The sequence below is a fragment of the Geotrypetes seraphini genome, chromosome 2 (assembly GCF_902459505.1).
Source record: "Geotrypetes seraphini chromosome 2, aGeoSer1.1, whole genome shotgun sequence".
Lineage (NCBI taxonomy): Eukaryota > Metazoa > Chordata > Amphibia > Gymnophiona > Dermophiidae > Geotrypetes > Geotrypetes seraphini.
In genome coordinates, this window is record NC_047085.1 from 22,883,941 (window position 1) to 22,905,966 (window position 22,026).

Sequence of the window (22,026 nt, forward strand, 5' to 3'; positions counted from 1 at the left end):
GCTGGACTATGGATAAGTTTGGCAGGCACCTGTACCAAAACTCGATGATGGCGAACCGGGTTCTGAACTACAATTTTACGTTCATATCCTATCTCAAACAGTGCATTAAATCCATGCCCTCCTTTCTGGATGATTTTCCTGTCCATCGCAGGACGGAATTTCACCGGCTTCTGGATACGCTGTCGCAGATTCGACTTTATATGTTTCAGGCCACATATGATGCCTTCGAGCTCTCTTCCAGGGTCTCCGTCTTTGTGGTAGCCATGTGCCACCTGGCTTTGCTCCGCATCGTGGAAGTGGGCAACAAATTCTTTGATGACTCTATCGAGGCACCCACCAAATGCCTCTCTGAGCATGAGCACTCCTTTGCCTCATTGGTCCGACCCAAGGCGAAGCCCGCTCTTCCTAAGTCGTACAAGTTGCCTCCCCGGCGCTATCCCTAGAAATTGATGCCAGCGTTTTCCAGGCCACCTCCTCGGTGTCAGCACCAGCAGAGGGCCCCTCAGAAGCCTCAGACCCCAGCGACGGCTAAGCCTACGCCGTCCTTTTGACTGTCGGGGTTGGAATGGGCCAGCCCCCTCCGTCCTCGAGCCTTCTCCCTTGCCTATAGGGGGCTGCCTCCGTGCCTTTTCTCCACGTTGGGCCCTGATAACTGCGGACAATTGGGTCCTCTCCGTTATCAGAGAGGGGTATTCCCTGCACTTCCGGGTGCCGCCTTCGGACCAGCCCCCAGGAGAGTGTCCTTCGAACAGAGCGCAACTCCCCCTTCTTCTCCAGGAGGCTCATGCCCTCCTTCGCCTTCGGGCGGTGAAGGAGGTCCCTTTGTGTCAGCGGGGCTCTGGGTTCTACTCCCGGTACTTTCTGGTCCCCAAAAAGACCGGTGACCTATGTTGGACCTCCGAGAGCTGAACAAATTCTGGTCAAGGAGAAGTTCCGTATACTCTCCCTTCCCACGTTGTTACCCCCTGCTGGACGAGGGGGATTGGCTCTGCTCTCTGGACCTGAAGGAAGCCTACACTCACATCCCGATCCACCCGGCCTCTCGCCGGTTCCTTCGGTTTCAGGTGGGTCCTCCCATTCGGGCTCGCTTCGTCACCCCGAGTCTTCACCAAATGCCTCGTGGTAGTGGTGGCGGCCCTGCGATCACAGGGCCTTCAGGTGTTCCCGTACCTCGACGACTGGTTTATCAAAGCACCGTCACAAGGGGGGGTTATTTCAGCGACCAACGGACTATTATATTCCTTCAGCACCTGGGCTTTGAGGTCAGCTTTCCCAAGTCCCAGTTGAGCCCTTCTCAGTATCTGCAGTTCATTGGGGCAGTGCTGGACACGGTTCGCCTCCGCTCGTTTCTTCTTCAATCTTGGCAGGCTGCCCTCATCCACCTGTGCCGAAGGGTCTCCCTTCAGTCCAAGGCCTCCACCAAGCAGATGATGATCCTGTTGGGACACATGGCCTCCACGGTTCATGTGACTCCGTTTGCCAGACTTCACCTCCGAATACCTCAGTGGACCCTGGCGTCCCAATGGATACATGATTGGGATCCCGCCTCTCAGTGCATTGCGGTTACTCCCTCCTTGAGGTGTTCGCTCCGTTGGTGGACACGCTCTTCCAATCTTTTGAGAGGTTTTCTCTTTCTCGCGCCCCTGCTACGGAAGGTCCTAACAATGGACTCCTCCGCATATGCCTGGGGGGCTCACATCGACGGCCTCCGGACCCTGGGTCATTGGTCGAACGCCAAACATCGCTGCCACATCAACCTGCTGGAGCTTCGGGCCATTTATAATGCCCTGGTCGCCTTTCGGCATTTGCTTCAGGATCAAGTTGTCCTGGTCCGCACGGACAACCAGGTGGCTATGTATTATGTAAACAAGCAGGAGGGTACGAGTTTCCTGTCTCTTTGCCGGGAGGCTCTTCGGCTCTGGGAGTGGGCGATACGCCACAACATCTTCCTTCGAGCGGTCTACATCCAGGGAGAGCACAACTGCCTTGCGGACAGGTTGAGTCGTCTTCTCCAGCCACACGAATGGTCGCTCCATGCCTCAATTCTGCGCCAGGTGCTTGCTCGATGTGGGACGCCGCAAATAGATCTATTTGCCTCTCCCCTCAACCACAAGTTGTCTCACTTATGTTCCAGAATTTACTCCCCGGATCGTCTGGATTGGACGGACCAGTTCCTCTACGCGTTCCCTCCTTTTCCTCTGATTCTGCGGACCCTCGTGCAGCTCAAGTTGGCTCACGCCACCCTGATTTTGATAGCTCCTAGATGGTCTCGGCAGCCGTGGTTCTCCCTTCTCCTCCAACTCAGTGTCAGAGAACCTCTGCTTCTGCCTGGGTTTTCTTCTCTGCTGTCTCAGAGTCGGGGTTCGCTGCTGCATCCCAATCTGTGGTCTCTACACTCAACAGCTTGGTTCCTTTCCACCTGACTCCCTCCTTTGGTTTTTCTCAGTTGGTGTGGGATGTCCTTGAAGCCTCTTGCAAAAGTTCTACTAGACATTGCTACTCCCAGAAGTGGTCTAGGTTTGCTGCGTGGTGTGCTTCGCATCGTGTGGAGCCGTTGTCTGCCTCCTTGTCCTCTGTGCTGGATTATTTGCTTCACTTGTCTCGGTCTGGCCTCAAATCGACTTATATTTGAGTCCACCTTAGTGCGATTGCTGCCTTTCATCAGCCGATTGATGGAAATCGCTCTCCGTCCATCCGGTGGTTTCTCGATTCATGAAGGGCCTCTTTAATGTTCATCCTCCACTCAGGCCTCTCCCCGTGGTTTGGGATCTTAATGTGGTTCTGGCTCAATTGATGAAACTTCCATTTGAACCCATTGATAAGGCTCATATGAAGTACCTCACTTGGAAGGTGGTGTTCCTGGTTGCTCTCACATCTGCTCGCAGAGTCAGTGAGCTGCAAGCTCTGGTTACGGACCCGCCTTTTACTGTTTTTCATCATGACAAGGTGGTCCTTCGTACTCATCCGAAGTTCTTGCCCAAGGTGGTTTTGGATTTCCACCTCAACCAGTCCATTGTTCTTCTGGTGTTTTTCCCAAAGCCCCATTCTCATTCTGGTGAAGTTGCGCTTCACACTCTTGACTGTAAGATGGCATTGGCTTTTTACCTCCAACGCACCCAGTCTCATCGGACGGCTCCTCAACTCTTCATATCTTTTGATCCTAATCGGTTGGGCCGTCTTGTTTCCAAGCACACCTTGTCCAACTGGTTGGCTGCTTATATTTCCTTCTGCTATGTTCAGGCTGGTCTTCCACTACTGTCTAGATGCTTTTTTTCAGACGCGACGGCCAGTCGGTTTTGCGTAATCTGTTCTCCTAATTTGCCAACTCTCCCACCGTCCCTTCCATGTCGAGAATATGCTGCCTGCTTGTCCTGGGATAAAGCACAGTTACTTACCGTAACAGGTGTTATCCAGGGACAGCAGGCAGATATTCTCGCAACCTTCCCACCTCCCCGGGTTGGCTTCTTTGCTAGCTATCTGAACTGAAGACCACGTTGAGGAGACGCACCCTCTAGCTGAGCGAGAAGGCACACGCATGCACGGTGCTGCACTAGCAAACTTGAGATCTTCAACCAACTTTGATTGAAAAGCTGTCCGCGACGGGGCTCCGTGGATGACATCACCCACATATCGAGAATATCTGCCTGCTGTCCCTGGTTAACACCTGTTAACGGTAAATAACTGTGCTTTTTGGTTATGGCTGCCAGATGACTAAGTCTAGGTTGGCCCACCCTGTTCCAGAATTTACTCCCCGGATCGTCTCGAGGAGGATGCTTTCCTTCTGGATTGGACGGACCGGTTCCTCTACGCATTCTCTCCTTTTCCTCTGATTCTGCGGACTCTCGTGCAGCTCAAGTCGGCTCACGCCACCATGATTTTGATAGCTCCTAGATGGCCTCAGCAGCCGTGGTTCTCCCTTCTCCTCCAACTCAGTGGTTATCCACTCCTCCAAAAACGCCCCTTTTCGCTCTAGGCGTACAAAGGCCTAAGCTGGTTTTAGATACGACTAAAACCAGAATTGATTATTGGTATTTAGACGATCTGACTTTTTGATTGTCCAAGTACCAACTTAGGCTACATTTTGTACTTTTAAATAAATTATTATTATGAGCCCCATATCGTCCAAGATGAAAATGTCCAAATGAAGCCCATTTGGATGTGGGAGGGGCCAGGTTTCTAATGGACTGGCCACACAGACATAGTAACATAGTAGATGACGGCAGATAAAGACCTGAATGGTCCATCCAGTCTGCCCAACCTGATTCAATTTAAATTTTTTAAATTTTTTCTTCTTAGCTATTTCTGGGCAAGAATCCAAAGCTCTATCCGGTACTGTGTTTGTGTTCAAACTGCCAAAATCTCCATCAAAACCTACTCCAACCCATCTGCACCCTCCCAGCCATTGAAGCCCTCCCCAGCCCGCCCTCCCCAGCCCATCCTCCCCCAAAAGGCCATATACAGACCGTGCAAGTCTGCCCAGTACTGGCCGTAGTTCAATATTTAATATTATTTTCTGATTCTAGATCCTCTGTGTTCATCCCACGCTTCTTTGAACTCCGTCACCGTTTTCTTCTCCACCACCTCTCTCGGGAGCGCATTCTAGGCATCCACCACCTTCTCCGTAAAATATAATTTCCTAACATTGCTCTTGAATCTACCACCCCTCAACCTTAAATTATGTCCTCTGTTTTTACCATTTTCCTTTCTCTGGAAAAGATTTGCTTTTTTGCGGATGATACTAAAATCTGTAATAGAGTAGACACGCCGAATGGTGTGAATAACATGAAGAAAGACCTGGCGAAGCTTGAAGAATGGTCTGAAATTTGGCAGCTAAAATTTAATGCTAAGAAATGCAAAGTCATGCATTTGGGCTGCAAAAACCCAAGGGAATGGTACAGATTAGGGGGTGAAGAACTTATGTGCATGACAGAAGAGCGGGACTTGAGTGTGATTGTATGTGATGATCTTAAGGTAGCCAAACAGGTTGAAACGGTCATGGCGAAAGCTAGAAGGATGCTAAGTGGCATAGGGAGAGGTATGGCCAGTAGGAGAAAGGAGGTATTGATGCCCCTGTATAAGACTTTGGTGAGACCTCATTTAGAATATTGTGTACAATTCTAGAGGCCGCACCTTCAAAAAGATATAAAAAGGATGGAGTTGGTCCAGAGGAAGGCTACTAAAATGGAATGTGGTCTTCATCATAAGGCGTATGGTATGTGGCCTTCATCATATGGCGTATGTGGACAGAGTTAAAAATCTCAATCTGTATACTTTAGAGGAAAGGCTGCACGCCATCAGCAGCAGTTCTTACATCCTGCTGGTGGCTGACTCAGAAGGTTTCCCTTTGACACAAAACGCATCAGAAGGAAGCCTTCTGGGTCAGCTGCCAGCAGCTTGTTGAAGCGCTGCTGGATTCGGACAGGCAGGTTGACCAGGTACACTACTGCTGGAGCTCCCAAAATCCATCCTCCTTTCCCACGGATTCCCGTGACTTGTGGGTGATTCCCGCCAACCCTATTCCCGTGTAGCTCTTTGGTCTTGATGTGCAGCATTGTGGGGAAAGCTATGTCCCTCCCACTATTTTGCAATACAATTTATTTATCTATGTATTCATTTATTAAATTTATATCCTACATAATCCAAAGTTCTTAGTGGGTTACAATGTTCTGGAAGGTTCAGGAAAGTCCCTGACCTTAGCCCAGAAAGGTGAGTTCATCTTTTCAGGGCATTGTGCATGACCATGATTCAGCAGTTCTGCCAGAGTGCCAGAAACGTGATGGCTTTGCAAGATCTCATGCCACATTATATCAGTTCAATAGTTAAGTTGTGTTGGTGAAAGGCTGCCTCTGATGAACCATGCATCAAATATTCATCAAGGACATGCGTCTCTCTCTCTCCATGCAGCTGTCTGAGAGAGAGAGGCAAGCAATCTATGCTGTTCCACAGCATTGCCTGTGTGATGAGCCATAGGAGACTGGTAGCCATACTTTGTTATTTACTGTCCAGAATGCATACTCTCACAGATTTTATACATATACTTAGTTGCCAGGAGCTGCTAGAGAATGACATGGGGACAAATTTGTTCCCGTCCCCACGGGATCTCAGTATTTCCATTCTGTCCTTATCCCTGTCCCATTCCTACAAGCTCTGCCTTAACTGCACAAGCTTCGAACACTTATGATTTTAAAGTGTTCGAGGCTTGTGCAAATGAGGACATAGATTGCAGGAAAGGGAGAGAGACAGAGCTTGTGGGGATGGAGAGATCCCACAGACCCTGTGACTCCCTTGTCCCTTCCCCCTGCTGGAGGGGAAGGGGACTTTGGGCAGTTGCTAATTGGGTTTACTGTTCAATATGCCGAAGTTGAGAAGTGATTGGTGGGGTCAGAGGAAGAGGAGGGGTTATGTGCAGTTTTTGTGTTCTTAGTTTTGTAGATTAAGTGGCATTGCTGGTACCCCATATCTGCCTGTAAGCAGATATGGGGTCCTGTTGATAGATTTTCCTGTTGTGTTACAGGGGAGGGGAGTGAGCCTAGATACTTTATGTTTTCAGGATTTTTAAGCAAAGAGTGTTGAAGTGAGGCATGACCTTTGTGGGGAAGGCAAAGGTACACTGGGGAATTAGAGGTCAGAAGTGGTGACCACCATGGGAGGAGCTCATCCTTGGTTCTGGCAGGAATGGCCTAATAATGTGGCAGAAAAAATGCAGCCAAAAGAACCAACCAGTGGTCCTCAAATATGAGGTTTATTAAAAGACCAACCTCTGAAGTGTGCTTGATTTATCCTGCCATACACACATTCTAGTAAGAGCCCCACATATTTTGTCAGCGGACTGCTTGCATCAGAGGCACATTTAGTCCTTCTAATAGGGATATGTAACACACCTTAAACAGGAAACTTAATGCATAAAGTTTGCCTACAGTGTCCTCCTTGATATCAATGTGAGCTGCTTCAAAAAACTGGTAACGACAGTAGAATTGGTGAAGTAGTTGCCCAGACACCAGGGATGGGAATTGGAAAAGGATAGTTCTTTGTTTCAAGTTAATTGTTATTGTGAAGGCTGTTTTCGTGGTACTGTATTTTTTTCAATGTAATATCAAGCAGGGGAGGGATAATGGAGTTCTTGACAGTGCTACCATGTGTGAATCATTCCATTACCTGAAACTTAGCAATAAAAAAGACTATTTGCTCTATTAAAAGTTTGAGGCTTGATCTACTAAGGTAATTCTGCCATTCTGTATCTCTATCTTTTATAATGAAATGTAAAACTTATAACTTGTTTTTAATTCCAGATATACCCCTGTGGGTCGTTCATTCTTTACTGCTTCTGAAGGCTGTGCTAACCCCCTTGGTGGTGGCAGAGAAGTTTGGTTTGGATTCCATCAGTCAGTCAGACCCTCACTGTGGAAAATGATGCTCAATATAGATGGTGAGTTTTACCATCTTGTGTTTTAAAGGTACAGGGAAGATTTTATTTAAGGTAAAAATTCCTCTTGTATCCCACAGAGAGGGAATTTGTAAGTTACGAACACACCAGCAATCAAAATTTCAATTACAATTTCAACAAGAAGAACTTGTTGCAACACAAGAATTAACAATAAAATTGACATAATGAGTACCATAATTAGGTTCTAGCCATTCCAGGTTACAGTCACCCCAGGAAAGGTGGTAGGTACAAAAGGGAGAAGGGATTGCATTGTGTTTGCTTAATCTCCTCCAGAATGGATGCCTTTCTAGGGCTGGTCCGAATATTCATGTTTGATTTCAATTTGGTCTTTAATAATGCCCCAAACTAGATGGGTCATTTGTCCTTTATCTGTTTTCGGCCAAATAGTGATTTTAGAATCATAATGTGGATAGACCCATCCAGACTCCCATCCATATTATCTACTATCTCCTCCTCTCCCTAAGAGATCCTACATGCCTGTCCCACGCTTTCTTGTATTCAGACACACTCTTTGTCAACACCACCTCTACTGGGAAGCTGTGCAACACATCTACCGCCCTGTCTGTAAAAAAGTATTTCCTTAGATTACTCCTGAGCCTATCACCTCTTAACTTCATCCTATGCCCTTTCATTCCAGAGTTTCCTTTTCAAATGAAAGAGACTCAACTCATGCGCATTTATGCCATGTAGGTATTTCAGTGTTTCTATCATATCTCGCCTCTCCTGCCTTCTCTGTACAGTGTTGCGCATGTCTAGTCGCACTCTAGAAATAGTCTGTCCACAATTGCCTTATGATGAAGACCACCAACCATTTTAGTAGCTTTCCTCTGGACCGACTCCAGATAGCAGATAGAAGAAAAATTGACGCCTTTGAGCTGGCTAGATACCATCAAGAAGTACACGAGAATGAACATCAAGCAATTGAAAGAAGCTGTGGAAAATAGGGAGGTGTGGTGAGGACTGGCGTACAGAATATCCAAGGGTTGGGCATGACTGAATGGATAGTAGTAGTAGTAGTAGTAGTAGTAGTATCAAAAAGAGTTTTTTTCACCCTCTGGAAACTTAAATCCATTAAAGCATACTTTGATAACTCTGTCTTCAGAATCTTGGTACAATCCCTCGTATTAAGTCAACTCGACTACTGTAACATCGTCTACTTATCAATCCCTCAAAAGAATATGCGACGATTGCAACTAGTGCAAAACACTGCGGTCAGACTAATCTTCGGTCTAAAGAAGTTCAATCACGTGACGCCATACTTCAAACAGCTACACTGGTTGCCGATGGAAGCTCATGTAAAGTTTAAGTTCGCCTGCCTCTGTTTTAAAGTTTTCTACGGTCTAATCCCTAAATACATCACTGACCTATTCTCCTTCTCAGCCAACAAACACAAGAGAAGCTCCCACTCGCACTTCGTTTCTCCTCCAGTTAGAGGATGCAAACTAAAAAAACACCATGAGCATCTTCTCTCACATCAGGCTGCTCTATGGGGTAAAGACCTAGAACAACTCCTATTGCCCACCACTTATGAGATATTCAGGAAACGCCTCAAAACCCACCTATTCCCGAAAGACCTAGACAGCTGACCCACTTCCCTCTTTCCCCTCTCTTACCCTTTCTCCCAATTGTTCCCCACATCCCTTAAGTTAATTCAACTTGTACATCAACTCAACTTGTACCCCAATAATCTTTTGTAAACCGCATAGAACTTAACGGTATTGCGGTATATAAACTGTTATTATTATTATTATTTTCAATGGAGAAGGGTTGTAACTTCACTGGAAATGTCCAATTAGCTCTTTTGTAGTCCGCCTTGAACTGCAAGGTATAGGCGGAATAGAAGTCCCTAATGTAATGTAATGTAATGTATGTTATGTAATGTAATGTAATGTAATTTAAACACACAACTTAAAGGGAACCAATTATTCAACACTCCAAACACCCCTGGTATATATTCACTTATTTCCCACTCCAAAGAAAATTACATTTCTTTAGCACTCTCCAGACCAGTAGAGGTTAACTTTACGAATGGGTATATATCTAATCATGACCAGCAGGTGGAGACTGAAAACAAAACTTTGGGACAGTATATCCTAGCCCCTCCTCTCTATTTCCCTCAGTCTTCTTTCAGTCTCCAGCAGGTGTTGAGTGATCTGTACCCATCTCCCTTGGTAGGGCTGTTGGAATTTGTTTAGGGGGTTTATTGTCCCTGTTTTTAGCCGGACGGAGCTTGGGCGGACTCTGTTTGGGGGTTCGTCCGACCTCGGGGGTGTCAAACCCGGCGGGTCACGAGCGGGGTCCCTCCCCCCACTTCCTCCACCTCCCCACATTTTTTTAGAGGAGCCTCAGCAGTAAGCCTTGCCCCCTAAGTCAAGCAAGGCATATTGCTTCGAGAGCCTGTGGAGTCTGTTCTGTAAAAAAAAAAAAAAATCCTGAGGTAGTGCTGGTCTGAAGGGTTGTTTCCCTTTAAGAAAACTGTATTTTACTGTATTTTTTCATGTAACCGGCACTTTTTTCTAGCTAGGTCGCGTCTGGAGCAATTGTGCCCTTCTCCGGGGGAGTAGGACACAAATTTAGTCCAGCCGCGAGGCATTCGCGGCCGGCCTGAACTCGGCGGTTTGGGTCGGTGAGGTGGTGGAGCTCCGTCGGCAGCGGCTGCAGGCGCCCAGAGCTCCCCGCCGATGGTGCCTCGTGAGTCGGCTTGGAGCAGTGGGGAAGCCCGGTCTTCCACAACCGCCCACGGAGGGATTCCCCGAAGGATTCCCTCTCAGCTGATTTTTTGACAGCTGATGCCGGCTTGCCTGCTCTAGCGGCTGAGACTATTCAGGTTTCTCAGCCGCTTCAGGCTATGGAGGGAGCTTTTTTGGCGGGAAAACCGCCATCTTCTCTGTCTGGCCCCTCCATTTTGTCTTCCACCTCAGGTGACCTTCCCCCTGTTTTGACTATGCAGGGGCAAGGTTCTGCTGGGTCCCCTGCTGTGGCAGGGAGTCCCTTGGGACCCTCGGGGGGTTTTTCTCCTGAATTTTTCTTTTCTTTATGCAGAGCCTATTTTCAGGCGGCTGGGGGTCCCGGTTGCGCCCAGGGGGTTTCGGGGGGTGGGTTTTCCTCCGCGCTCCCTGCGGCTTTGCCTCTTTCGTCTGGCGTGACGTCCCCTCCGCCGCCTCCCTTGTCCAAGCGTCCGCGGGTGTCGTGGGACGAGAATTTGTGGTCGGAGGAACGGGTCGGTTTGGAGGAGGACCTGGACCCTTCTGAGGAGTTCCAGGACTCTCTGGAGGGGACGGAAGCTGGCGGCGGGTTGTCGGATTTCCCGTTCTCCAGTGACGAGGCGTCCGTGGTGCGCCTTTTTCAGAAAGATGAGCTGCCTGACCTTATTCAACAGGTTTCTTCGGTTTTGCATTTTGAGGACGCGCCGCCGGAGACTCCGCGTGTGGGGGACCCCCTGTTACGGGGGATCCGTTCCGTTTCCCGCTCTTTTCCTATGCATCAGGATATTCGGGATATTGTTCTGGAGCAGTGGAAAACGCCGGAGACGCCATTTCGGCTGGCGCGCAGCATGGCTCGCCTGTATCCCATTCCTGAAGGGGATCGGGCTACGTTAGCTTCGCCAGTCGTGGATGCGGTGGTCTCGGCAATTTCCAAGCGGCATACCGTGCCTGTTGAGGGCGGTTCTGCCTTGCGGGACCCTGAGGAGCGCAAATTGGAGAGCATCCTTAAGCAAAATTTTCAGGTCTCTGCCTTTGGGGTCCAGGCGGCTATTTGTGGGGGACTGGTCGCTCGCGCCGTGTTTCGGTGGGCGGAGCGGGTCTTGGATCGAGAGTCTGACGACTGGTCTCTGGTGGATCAGGAGGTTGCGAAGATTGAGATGGCGGCCTCATTCCTCTCAGATGCTCTATATGACTTGGTGCGGATCTCGGCTAAGTCTATGGCTTTTGGCGTGGCCGCAAGGCGTGTGTTGTGGCTGCGCGCTTGGGCGGCGGATGCTGCGTCCAAAGCTAAGCTTACTAAATTTCCCTTTCGGGGGTCGTTTTTGTTTGGAGAGGACTTGGATAAGTTGATTCAGACTCTGTCGGACTCGAAAGTTCCCCGTCTGCCGGAGGACCGTGCCCGCCCGGCGTCTCGGGGGGGTGCGGCCCGGGGGCGTTTGCGGGATTTTCGCAAGTATCGCCCTGGGCGTGGGGCTGCTTCTTTCCAGTCTCCGGGATTTTCCCGGGGTCGGTTCTTCCAGCGCATGCAGCCCTTTCGGGGGGCCCGTCGGGGGGCAGGGAATCCCTCCGCCGGTTCCCCCGCTTCCCGTCCTGCACAATGACGCCTTGCCGGCGCTCCCTTTGGTTCCGGTGGGGGCCCGGCTGTGCGAATTTTTCCCCAAATGGGCCGAGATCACGTCCGATCAGTGGGTCCTGGAGGTGGTGCGGGACGGTTATGCCCTGGAGTTCGCCCGCTCTCTGCCGGATTTTTTCCTCGCTTCTCCGTGTCAGACTCCGGGGAAGACGCAGGCTTTTCGCCAGACCCTTCAGCGCTTGCTAGATCTCAGGGCAGTTGTTCCGGTGCCCCCTCCGGAGTGGGGCACGGGCAGGTACTCCATTTACTTTGTGGTGCCCAAGAAGGAGGGGACCTTTCGGCCCATCCTCGATTTAAAAGGGGTCAACAGGGCTCTCAAGATTCCCTCTTTCCGTATGGAAACTCTGCGGTCGGTCATTCTGGCGGTTCAGCCGGGGGAGTTTCTCACTTCTCTCGATCTGACGGAGGCCTACTTGCATGTTCCCATTCGGGCCTCTCATCAGCGTTTCCTGCGCTTTGCGATCTTGGGTCGGCACTTTCAGTTCTGTGCGCTTCCCTTTGGGCTGGCCACGGCTCCTCGGACGTTCACCAAGGTGATGGTGGTCGTCGCGGCAGCCTTGCGGTCGGAGGGCATCCTGGTACACCCCTACCTGGACGACTGGTTAATTCGGGCAAAGTCGTTGCAGGAAAGCTCCCGGGTTACTGCTCGGGTGGTGGAGTTTCTCCGGTCGCTGGGCTGGGTGGTCAACCTTTCCAAGAGTCGGTTGGTCCCGGCTCAGCGTCTGGAGTACCTAGGGGTGCTGTTCGACACCTCCTTGGGGAAGGTCTTCCTCCCAGAGGGCCGGGTGAGCAAATTGCAATATCAGATTCGCCTGCTTTTTGCGTCCCGGTGTCCTCGGGCGCGAGATTTCCTCCAGGTCTTGGGGTCGATGGCGGCGTCCCTGGACGTGGTGAGGTGGGCGCGGGCCCACTTGCGTCCTCTCCAGTATGCTCTGCTCCGGAGGTGGTCTCCCCAGAGGCACGGGATGGATGTTCCGGTTCCCCTGCGAGGCTTGGCGCGCTGCAGTCTGCGTTGGTGGCTCCAGACCCCTCACCTAGTTCAGGGGGTGGGTCTGGATCTCCCGCAGTGGACGGTGCTCCTGACGGATGCGAGTCTCCTGGGTTGGGGGGCTCAGTGTTTGGGTCACTCAGCTCAGGGCACCTGGTCCGCGGAGGAGGCCGCCTGGTCGATCAACGTGTTGGAGACCAGAGCGGTCCGTCTGGTGCTGTTGGTTTTCCACTCCCTGTTGCTGGGCAAGTCGGTCAGAGTGCTGTCGGACAATGCCACGGCGGTGGCTTATGTCAATCGTCAGGGGGGCACCAAGAGCACTCAGGTGGCGCAGGAGGCGGCTCTGCTCATGGTTTGGGCGGAATCCCATCTGCTGGACCTCTCGGCCTCTCATATAGCCGGAGTAGAAAATGTTCAGGCAGACTTCCTCAGTCGTCACTTCCTAGATCCAGGAGAGTGGTGTCTCGGCGCCGAGGCGTTTCAGTTGATAGTGCAGGCTTGGGGGCAGCCCCTGATGGACCTGATGGCCACGGGTGGCAACGCCAAAGTGCCCCGCTTCTTCAGTCGTCGCAGGGACGGTCTGGCCGAGGGTCTGGATGCTCTGGTCCAGCAGTGGCCAACGGAGGGGCTGTTGTATGTGTTCCCTCCTTGGCCGCTGGTGGGCAGAGTGCTTCTTCGCATTGTTCACCATCCGGGTTTGGTGGTGCTGGTGGCGCCGGATTGGCCTCGCCGTCCGTGGTATGCGGATCTGGTGAGGCACCTGGTAGCGGATCCTCTTCCTCTGCCTCTCTCGGACGACTTTCTGATGCAGGGTCCCATTCCCATGTTCGACCCGTCTCCCTTCTGTCTTACGGCGTGGCTCTTGAAAGGGGTCGCCTTAGCAAGAAGGGATATTCAGACAAGGTGATCTCTACACTGTTGGGGTCCCGGAGGCTTTCTACCTCTCGGGCTTATGTGCGGGTTTGGCGTCTCTTTGAGGAATGGTGTCGGGCGCGGGGAGTGACCTCTTTTCGCGCTTCTCTGCCTAACATTCTGGAGTTCTTGCAGGATGGCCTGGATAGAGGCCTGGCTTGGTCTTCTCTCCGGGTTCATCTTGCGGCCCTGTCGGCTTTTCGAGGGTTGGTGTCAGGTCAGCGTTTATCGGCTCTTCCTGATGTGATTCGGTTTTTGCGGGCGGCCAAGTTGCTTAGGCCTCCCCTACGGCCCTCGGTTCCCTCTTGGGATCTTAATCTGGTTCTCTCTGTTTTGGTGCGTCCGCCTTTCGAGCCCTTGGACGACTGTTCTTTGAAGGACCTTACTTTGAAGGCGGTCTTTTTGGTGGCCATTACTTCTGCTAGGCGTGTTTCTGAGCTGCAGGCTTTCTCTTGTAGGGCTCCCTTCTTGGAGTTTTCTAGGGAGCGGGTCGTCTTGCGGCCTGTTCCTTCCTTTCTGCCGAAGGTTGTTTCTCCTTTTCATGTCAATCAATCGGTGGTTCTCCCGGTCTTGGGTGGTCGGGAGGGCTCTTCTGAGCAACGGCAGCTGCGCAAGTTGGATGTCGGTCGGGTCCTTCGCTCTTATGTGCAGCGGACCCAGGAATTCCGGAAGTCCGATCATCTCTTTGTCCTCCTGGCGGGTCCTCGTCGGGGAGCTGGCGCTTCTAAGGCTACTATTGCGCGCTGGATCAAGGAGACGATTGCTTCCGCTTATCTTCTGAAACAGCAGCCTGTTCCGGAGTTTCTCAAGGCTCATTCCACTCGGGGTCAGGCGGCTTCTTGGGCTGAGTCGTCGCTCGTGCCTCCAGTGGATATTTGTAAGGCTGCGGTTTGGTCCTCCTTGCATTCCTTTGTTCGTCATTATCGGGTTGATGTGCAGGCGCGTCGGGACGCGGTGTTCGGTGAGCGTGTACTGGTATTGGCCCTTCGGGGGTCCCGCCCGTGAGAGGGACTGCTTTGGTACGTCCCATTCGTAAAGTTAACCTCTACTGGTCTGGAGAGTGCTAAAGAAGGAGAAATTAGGTTCTTACCTGCTAATTTACTTTCTTTTAGCTTCTCCAGACCAGTAGAGGTCCCCACCCTGTCTGTTGTTGTTGTTGTTGGGGCTGTTGCGCGGGCAGTTTTTGGTTTTTGCTGCGGGTTCTAGTATTTTTCTAGGGCCGGGGAGAATTGAAGAACAGCGGCTGTGGCTCGGCTGGCTTAGCTGGCGAGCTGTGGGGACATTCTTCCTTCGGGAATTTCTCCTCTGCATTTTCCAACAGCATTTTGGGTATGTTATTTGTTACTCCTTTCGGAGTATTGTTTTTTCTCTCTGTTGTTTTCCAGTTCTTGGTTCTGCTTGGCTATTCGGCAGACTGAGGGAAATAGAGAGGAGGGGCTAGGATATACTGTCCCAAAGTTTTGTTTTCAGTCTCCACCTGCTGGTCATGATTAGATATATACCCATTCGTAAAGTTAACCTCTACTGGTCTGGAGAAGCTAAAAGAAAGTAAATTAGCAGGTAAGAACCTAATTTCTCCTTATATTAGGATTATTTACAGCTCTGGGAATATCAAAAGAAAGGGAGGAAAAAGCCTCAGACTCCTGCCTGCCATTGCTCATTAGCTTTCAAGCAGGCTATATTCATGAGCTACCTCATTGGCTCAAGAACCTCCACCTCATGATTTTTTATCCATTTTTTTTCAATTAATTTTCTGATATTCAATAATAAATAATTTTAAATTAATTATAATTCATTCTACTTTTTTAATTTTTAAATTAAGTTAGTATATTAAAATTCCTCAGAGCTAAACCCTACTAATTCAAACTCTTGCAAGCTTAGAAGGGCCTAACAGCTATCATCGAGAGTGACCATAAAATCACTTCCCACTAGTGTGTTGGAGCTGTGGCCTGATGAGTGCTAGCATAAAATGTTTACAATAGATTTAACTAAGCACTTATCTCATTCCACTGCCGTTCAAGAAAAACTTCTTTGCTCCACACCGCTATTTAAAAACCCCCCAAAAACTCAACTGCCAACAACAATAAATCTTGAATGGGAAAAAAGAATTGAATGTCATCATCGTAAACCCTGTATTACACATTAAGGGCTCCTTTTACAAAGCTGCACTAGGGCCTTAATGTGCGGAATAGCGTGCACTAAATTGCCGCAAGCGCTAGTTGCTACCACCTCCTTTTGAGCAGGCAGTAGATTTCCGGCTAGCATGAGCTATAGCACATGCTAATCCAGTGCGTGTGATAAAACTGCTAGCGCGGCTTTGTAAAAGGAGACCTAAGAGTTTGCAGTAGGTTACACAGTGGTCCCAGATTCAAATTAAACAGCATGGCTGACAAGGCTGACCCCTGTGGGACCCCTGTTTTTACTTTCCGTAATGCTGATTGCATCCCATTTACAATGACTCCCTATGACCAGTCTTGTAAGAACGATCTAAACCACTTCAATACGCTCCCATCCAGACTACATGCACTTATTCTAGACCAGTAGTAGGCAAACTCATTAGTCAAAAGAGCCAAAGATCAGCAGTGTACAATGATTAAGATTTCTTTTGAGAGTCAAATTTCTTTTCAAAAGTCTTCTTTTTAGGAGTCGGTTTAAACTAGCTACTAACATTAAATAAAACCAGATATCATAATAATAATAATCTTATTTATTGACAAAAATATTTTTACATTAAAATAGAAATATGACAAAACATGCATTTAATGTGAATAACCTTGCATTTCCTTGGAAAGTTTGGATAAGTCAGGTTTGTATGTCGTTGTTTTTAATTTCAAACAGGATTCCAGGTTCTCATTAATAAGATGATTTCTCAATGTACTTTTGATAAGGTTCATGCTTGAAAAAGATTGTTCACATGAAGAGCCAAGAACAGCAAATGCTAGTTTTTTTTAACTGATTATATGAGTCAGGAATACTATTCCATATGTTGAAAATTATCATGTCTTCCTTCTACAGGTCTTTCAAAGCAGACCACTTGTGCTGTGAACTAAAATCACATTTATTTTTCTCCAATTTTTCCAGATCAGCATTAAGGCATTCAAATTTTGAGCTCCATAATTCTTTGTTTTTTAACTCCAGTAATTGCATTTCAAAAGCGCCAATGTTAATATTAAAAAGAGAAAAATTCAATTCTGTTACGTCAGCACTCAGAGGTCTTTTAACAAAGACTAACGTAGCCATGCTATTTCTGAATTCCTGAAACTTCCATAGAAAAGCTTCCCTCATATTTAAAATTGTTGTTTTGAAATAGTAAATGTCAATTACCTAGTTATTTTCTTGGTGATGTTTTAGCAGGCTTGGAAAATGAATTAATGTTTCTCTTTCAAAATCTTGAGCAAAAAGGATAATTTGTTTTCGAATGAAATGACTTCTTCCAACATAAAAAAAATTGTTCCTTTCTCCTGTAGTTTATGATTAATGTTATTTAGATGAGATGTAACGTCTACCATGAAATAAAATTTTTGGATACATTGATCGTCCGTTAGTTCAGGATAGTCAATACCCCTCTCAAGGAGAAATGCTTTAATTTCTGATAATAATGAAGCAAAACGTTTTAAAATGTTTCCTCTTGAAAGCCAACGTACCTTATTATGCAGCAGAAGATCTGCGTATTCACTCTCCATTTCAACTAAAAATTCTTTAAATTGGCGATGATAAAGAGCTTTAGCTACAATTATGCTGACAATCTTGATCACCAATTCCATAACATTGCAAATTTCTTCTGGAAATGTCTGCTTGATGAATGATGCAATGGTAAACAAGTATCTCATGATTAATTTTTCCCTTCAAAATAGAAACAAACCTTTTCTCACTCCGGTTATACTTTTTGCCCCATCTGTTGAAATTGAAACAATTTTATTGAGTGGAATACGATGTTTCTCCATGCATTCAATGACAGAATTTGCAAAATCTTCGCCATGTGTTTGACCTTTCAGTGGCAATAATCCTAAAAGTTCTTCTTTAGGACCCGTAGACGAAATAAATCAAACAAAAACTGAAACTTGCACTGTGTCATTTATGTCACAAGACTCGTCAACAGCTGTTGATAAAGCTGAAACCAATTTAAAATCTTCGATTTTCTGATTGGTTATATTCGAAGACATTTTGACACTCCTATCTTTTACTGTTTTAGCAGACAGTGGTAACTTTAATTTTTTTAAAGAATTTCTGCCTTGTTCTTAAAATCGCAGAATAGCTCTTCGGATGCATTTATAAAACAACTTTTAATATACTCACCGTCTGTGTATGGTTTGCCTCTCTTAGCAATCTCTTGACTAACAATAAAGCTTATAATATTAACATTGTTGGAAGATTGCACCCAATAATTAAATACAGAACTTGACTCTTTTGAAGTTCCTCAACTGCTTTCTTCCATGCATCACCGACGGAATATTTACTGCCAAATGACGCGTGTTTAGTTGTAAAGTGTCTCTCCAAATTTGATTTCTTATTATGTGCCAATTTTTGTTGACAAATAAGAAAAGTCGGTTGAATAAAGCGAACAATTCAGCCCATTCAACTTTAAATTCACGGTTTTCGTCTTCCATTTTTCTTTGCTTCTTTGTAGCCATGTCAAATAGGTGGCAGCTAAAAACATGTTTCGTTTTAATTTATAACAATAAAAGCAGCAACACAAAGTTAGAACAACTTATTAAATTGATGCCAAAAATACCTGTGAGATCTGCAGCTGGTTGAAAGATACAAGTAGCTTAATGTGCTTAAGGTACTCTTGTTGTTCGCATGAGACTTTTTGGCACAACAGGCACTGAACACTGTACACACTAATGGACAAGTTGTGACTGGCTCGCTCTCGCTAAACTCGTGCGTTAGTCTCGTGTGCCTTCTCCGCGCCGCATACCCCGTGCCCGCTTGCGTTGCGACGGCTATGTCAGCCCAACTGACACCCCGCTCGCCCGCACGTAGTCGAAACCGATTTGTGGCAGATCCTAGAGAATTGTACGGGGAAAAAATTTGTCCCCGTGAGCTCGGGCCCTGTCCCCGCAAACCATCTGATCCCATCCACACAAGCCTTGAATAGTTTTATACTGAACTTATTATATTAAAGTATAAAAAGAAACAATATTTTGTACAATTTTCAATTTATAAATCAGCGTCTTCTCCCCACTCTCTCTTCCCCATTTCCCTTCAGCATCTTCTCCCCACTCTCCACTTCTCTTGTCCATTTCCCTTCAACGCCCCCACAAGCATACTGGGGCCGCCAGGTTTCCTGAACACTAAGTAGAAATACAATAGATGTATGGGACTAGGAGGGACAGTTGGGTGCTATAGAAAAGTGGTGAAATGTGCACAGTCAAGCCTGCAAGGATTACTAGATGTCTTTCAGCAGCTACCCTCCCTCCCCCTTACCTTCGTGGTGATTTTCTTCTTTTTTTTTTGTCTTCCAGCTGCCTGAGTCGGTTTTCATCAAGTCGCATGTTGCTGCCGAAACTTCTCCTCTGATACAACTTCCTGTTTCCGGTTGCGTCAGAGGAGAAGTTTCGGCAGCCACACGTGACTTGATGAAAGCCGGCTCAGGCAGCTGGAAGACAAAAAAAAAAAAAGAGAAAATTGCCATGGTAAGGGGGAGGGAGGGAGATGCCCGATTGGTGACGTGTCATTCTCTAGCAGAGCCGCACTCAAGTGGCTAAAGAGCCGCAGTTTGCCGACCACTGGTCTAGACCAGTGGTCTCAAACTCAACCCCTTTGCAAGCCCACATTTTGGATTTGTAGGTACTTGGAGGGCCTCAGAAAAAATAGTTAATGTCTTATTAAAGAAATGACAATTTTGCATGAGGTAAAACTCTTTATAGTTTATAAATCTTTCCTTTTGGCTAAGTCTTAATAATAATAATATTGTCATTTATAGCTAAAGAGACATGTGATCAAGAAACTGTCTTATTTTACTTTTGTGATTATGATAAACATACTGAGGGCCTCAAAATAGTACCTGGCAGGCCACGAGTTTGAGACCACTGGTCTAGACACAAGGATCTCATGATCCAAAGTGTAGAATGCAGCAGATACATCAAGGCAGATCATGATATATTTCCACCCATCGTCAAAGCCTCTCCAGAGTTCATCCAGCAATGATACCAACACCGTTTTAGTACTGTGGTTTTTCTAAAATGCATACTGATGACTATCCAAGATGTTGTTCCGTGAAATATATTGTTCCAACTGTGCGTATGCTAGCTTCTCTGCAATTTTTGCAAGCAGCGGCTGCAAAAGGCCGAAAGTTCTTAATTTCCCCAACACCCACACTTTTATCCCACACTTTTATCCTTTTACTAAGGGTTTAACGGTTAATATGTTTAATCTTTCTGGTAGAATACCCTCACAAAACATAACATTCATCATGCGTGACATAAATCGAGAAATCCGCTCTCTCAGCTCTTGGAGCACCCATGGAACACAAGGGTCTCCCATTGATATAGTCGGCCTAAAACCACATAAAATTTTCTTAACTTCCTCATTCTGTACTTCATCAAAAGTATCCTAGATTCCAGATGAAAATACAGATGTAGGTTGGGGAAAATTAAAATTTTACAATAAATAAAATTATTTCAATTGCCTAGGTATTGCAAAATTTTAAGGTGATAAAACAAATTTGGATTTGAATAAATAGAAGAATTGACTGCTTACTGTCTGAGCTTTAATTTGGCATCCCAACCTTTCCTCCCTTTGCTATTGACATGGCCATGAGTAGTTCCCAAATAGGCTCTTAACCCAGGAATTAGAATAAAACAGTTTATTTTCCAAAATGACAAGTAGCAATAAAAGTTAGCAGTATACTAGCGATAAATTAAATTAAGATGGGAAGGAGTGTCTATGACACATTAATCACAAATGTATTAAGTTTAGTAAAGCACCACCTAAACCTTTTTGCTGCAGCCTATTATTGCTACTTCTCTCAGTGGGATAATGTAACATGTTACTTGAATTTTATTGACAAATCAGAAAACATATCAAATTGAGTGAAATAATGACAACCCGCCCACCTTTTATGAAGTTGCATTAAGCTGTTTTTTTTAATCACGGTCGTGGCAGTAAAAGCTTCAATGCTCATAGAATTCCTGTGAGCTTCGGAGCTAATACTGCTGCATCTAGCGATAAAAAAAACAAAACAAAAACCGCGGCTTCATAAAAGGGGAAGAAAATCTTTAGTTCATAACTCTAGTTCAGTGGTTCTCAACCCTGTCCTAGGGACCCCCCAGCCAGTCAGGTTTTCAAGATATCCCTAATGAATATGCATGAGAGAGATTTGCATATAATGGAAGTGACAGGTATGCAAATCTCTCTCATGTATATTCATTAGGGATATCTTGAAAACCCGACTGGCTAGGGGGTCCCCTAGGACAGGGTTGAGAACCACTGCTCTAGTTGCATTTATGTAAAGCTGTTCATTACTTTCCTCAGACATTCTTCAGTTCAGAAAATTATTTGAACAAGTAGTCCAACAGTGGTAATTAATATAGTGCTGTGGAACATCAAATCAAGTTTGATTGACTAGTTTATTGTGTTAGGACAGTCAGTACATTAACTTGAGCCATCATCTATTTGTATAAACTTTGAGCTTGAGCCCCGGTCCAGCTGACATCAACCCTTTTTTCTTATTTGTGTTTCAGTGTCTGCAACAGCATTTTATAAAGCACAGCCAGTAATTGAATTCATGTGTGAAGTTCTGGATTTCAAAAGTATTGAAGAGCAACAAAAACCTCTGACAGATTCCCAAAGGGTTAAGTTTACCAAAGAAATAAAAGGTAAATGCTTAGAGTAAATATTAATGAAAGCCTCAGTTGTTCAGCTTGGTGACTGTGTGATTTGAGTACTGAGCCTGGAAACTGCTTTTCAGTTCAGTAGTAGCCTGGGATACTGTGGCAGCAGGTGCCCCTTACTCTACCCACTCCCCAGGAGGAAGGGAGTCTACCATCATGGATCAGTGATATCTACAATTCAGATTCATGAACCGTGTATATTGTGCTATTAAGAAGCTTGCAGTCAGTGGTGAAAGATTAATGTTACAATGGCTTGGCTAGATAGAAGATTAGGAAGGGTTAAAAATAATGAGTTCGCATCTGCCTTGGCTCAGGGGATGCGAACTGGAAAGTTCCGTCTGCGGAATCGGAAAGAAGTAGGAAGATCGTAGATGCCTTTCAAGGGGCTCTGCTAAGACAAATGATAATGGAACCCATGAGGGAAAAAGCAATATTGGATCTGGTGCTCACAAATGGTGACAGTGAGTTGGGGAAGTAGCAGATTTGGTTCGATTTAGCAGCCAAAGTGG

At 46.9% G+C, this 22,026-nt stretch overlaps 1 protein-coding gene across 5 annotated transcripts in view; it reads left to right on the plus strand.

The window, feature by feature from the left end:
• AGO2 (argonaute RISC catalytic component 2) overlaps positions 1-22,026 on the plus strand; it is a 312,251-nt gene that overhangs the window by 143,993 nt on the left and 146,232 nt on the right. For all 5 annotated transcript variants that reach the window (XM_033934274.1, XM_033934272.1, XM_033934270.1 and 2 more), the window contains 2 exons: positions 7,290-7,426; positions 21,368-21,502. In XM_033934274.1, the coding sequence (XP_033790165.1) occupies positions 7,290-7,426; positions 21,368-21,502 (272 nt within the window). The remainder of the gene's footprint in view (positions 1-7,289; positions 7,427-21,367; positions 21,503-22,026) is intronic.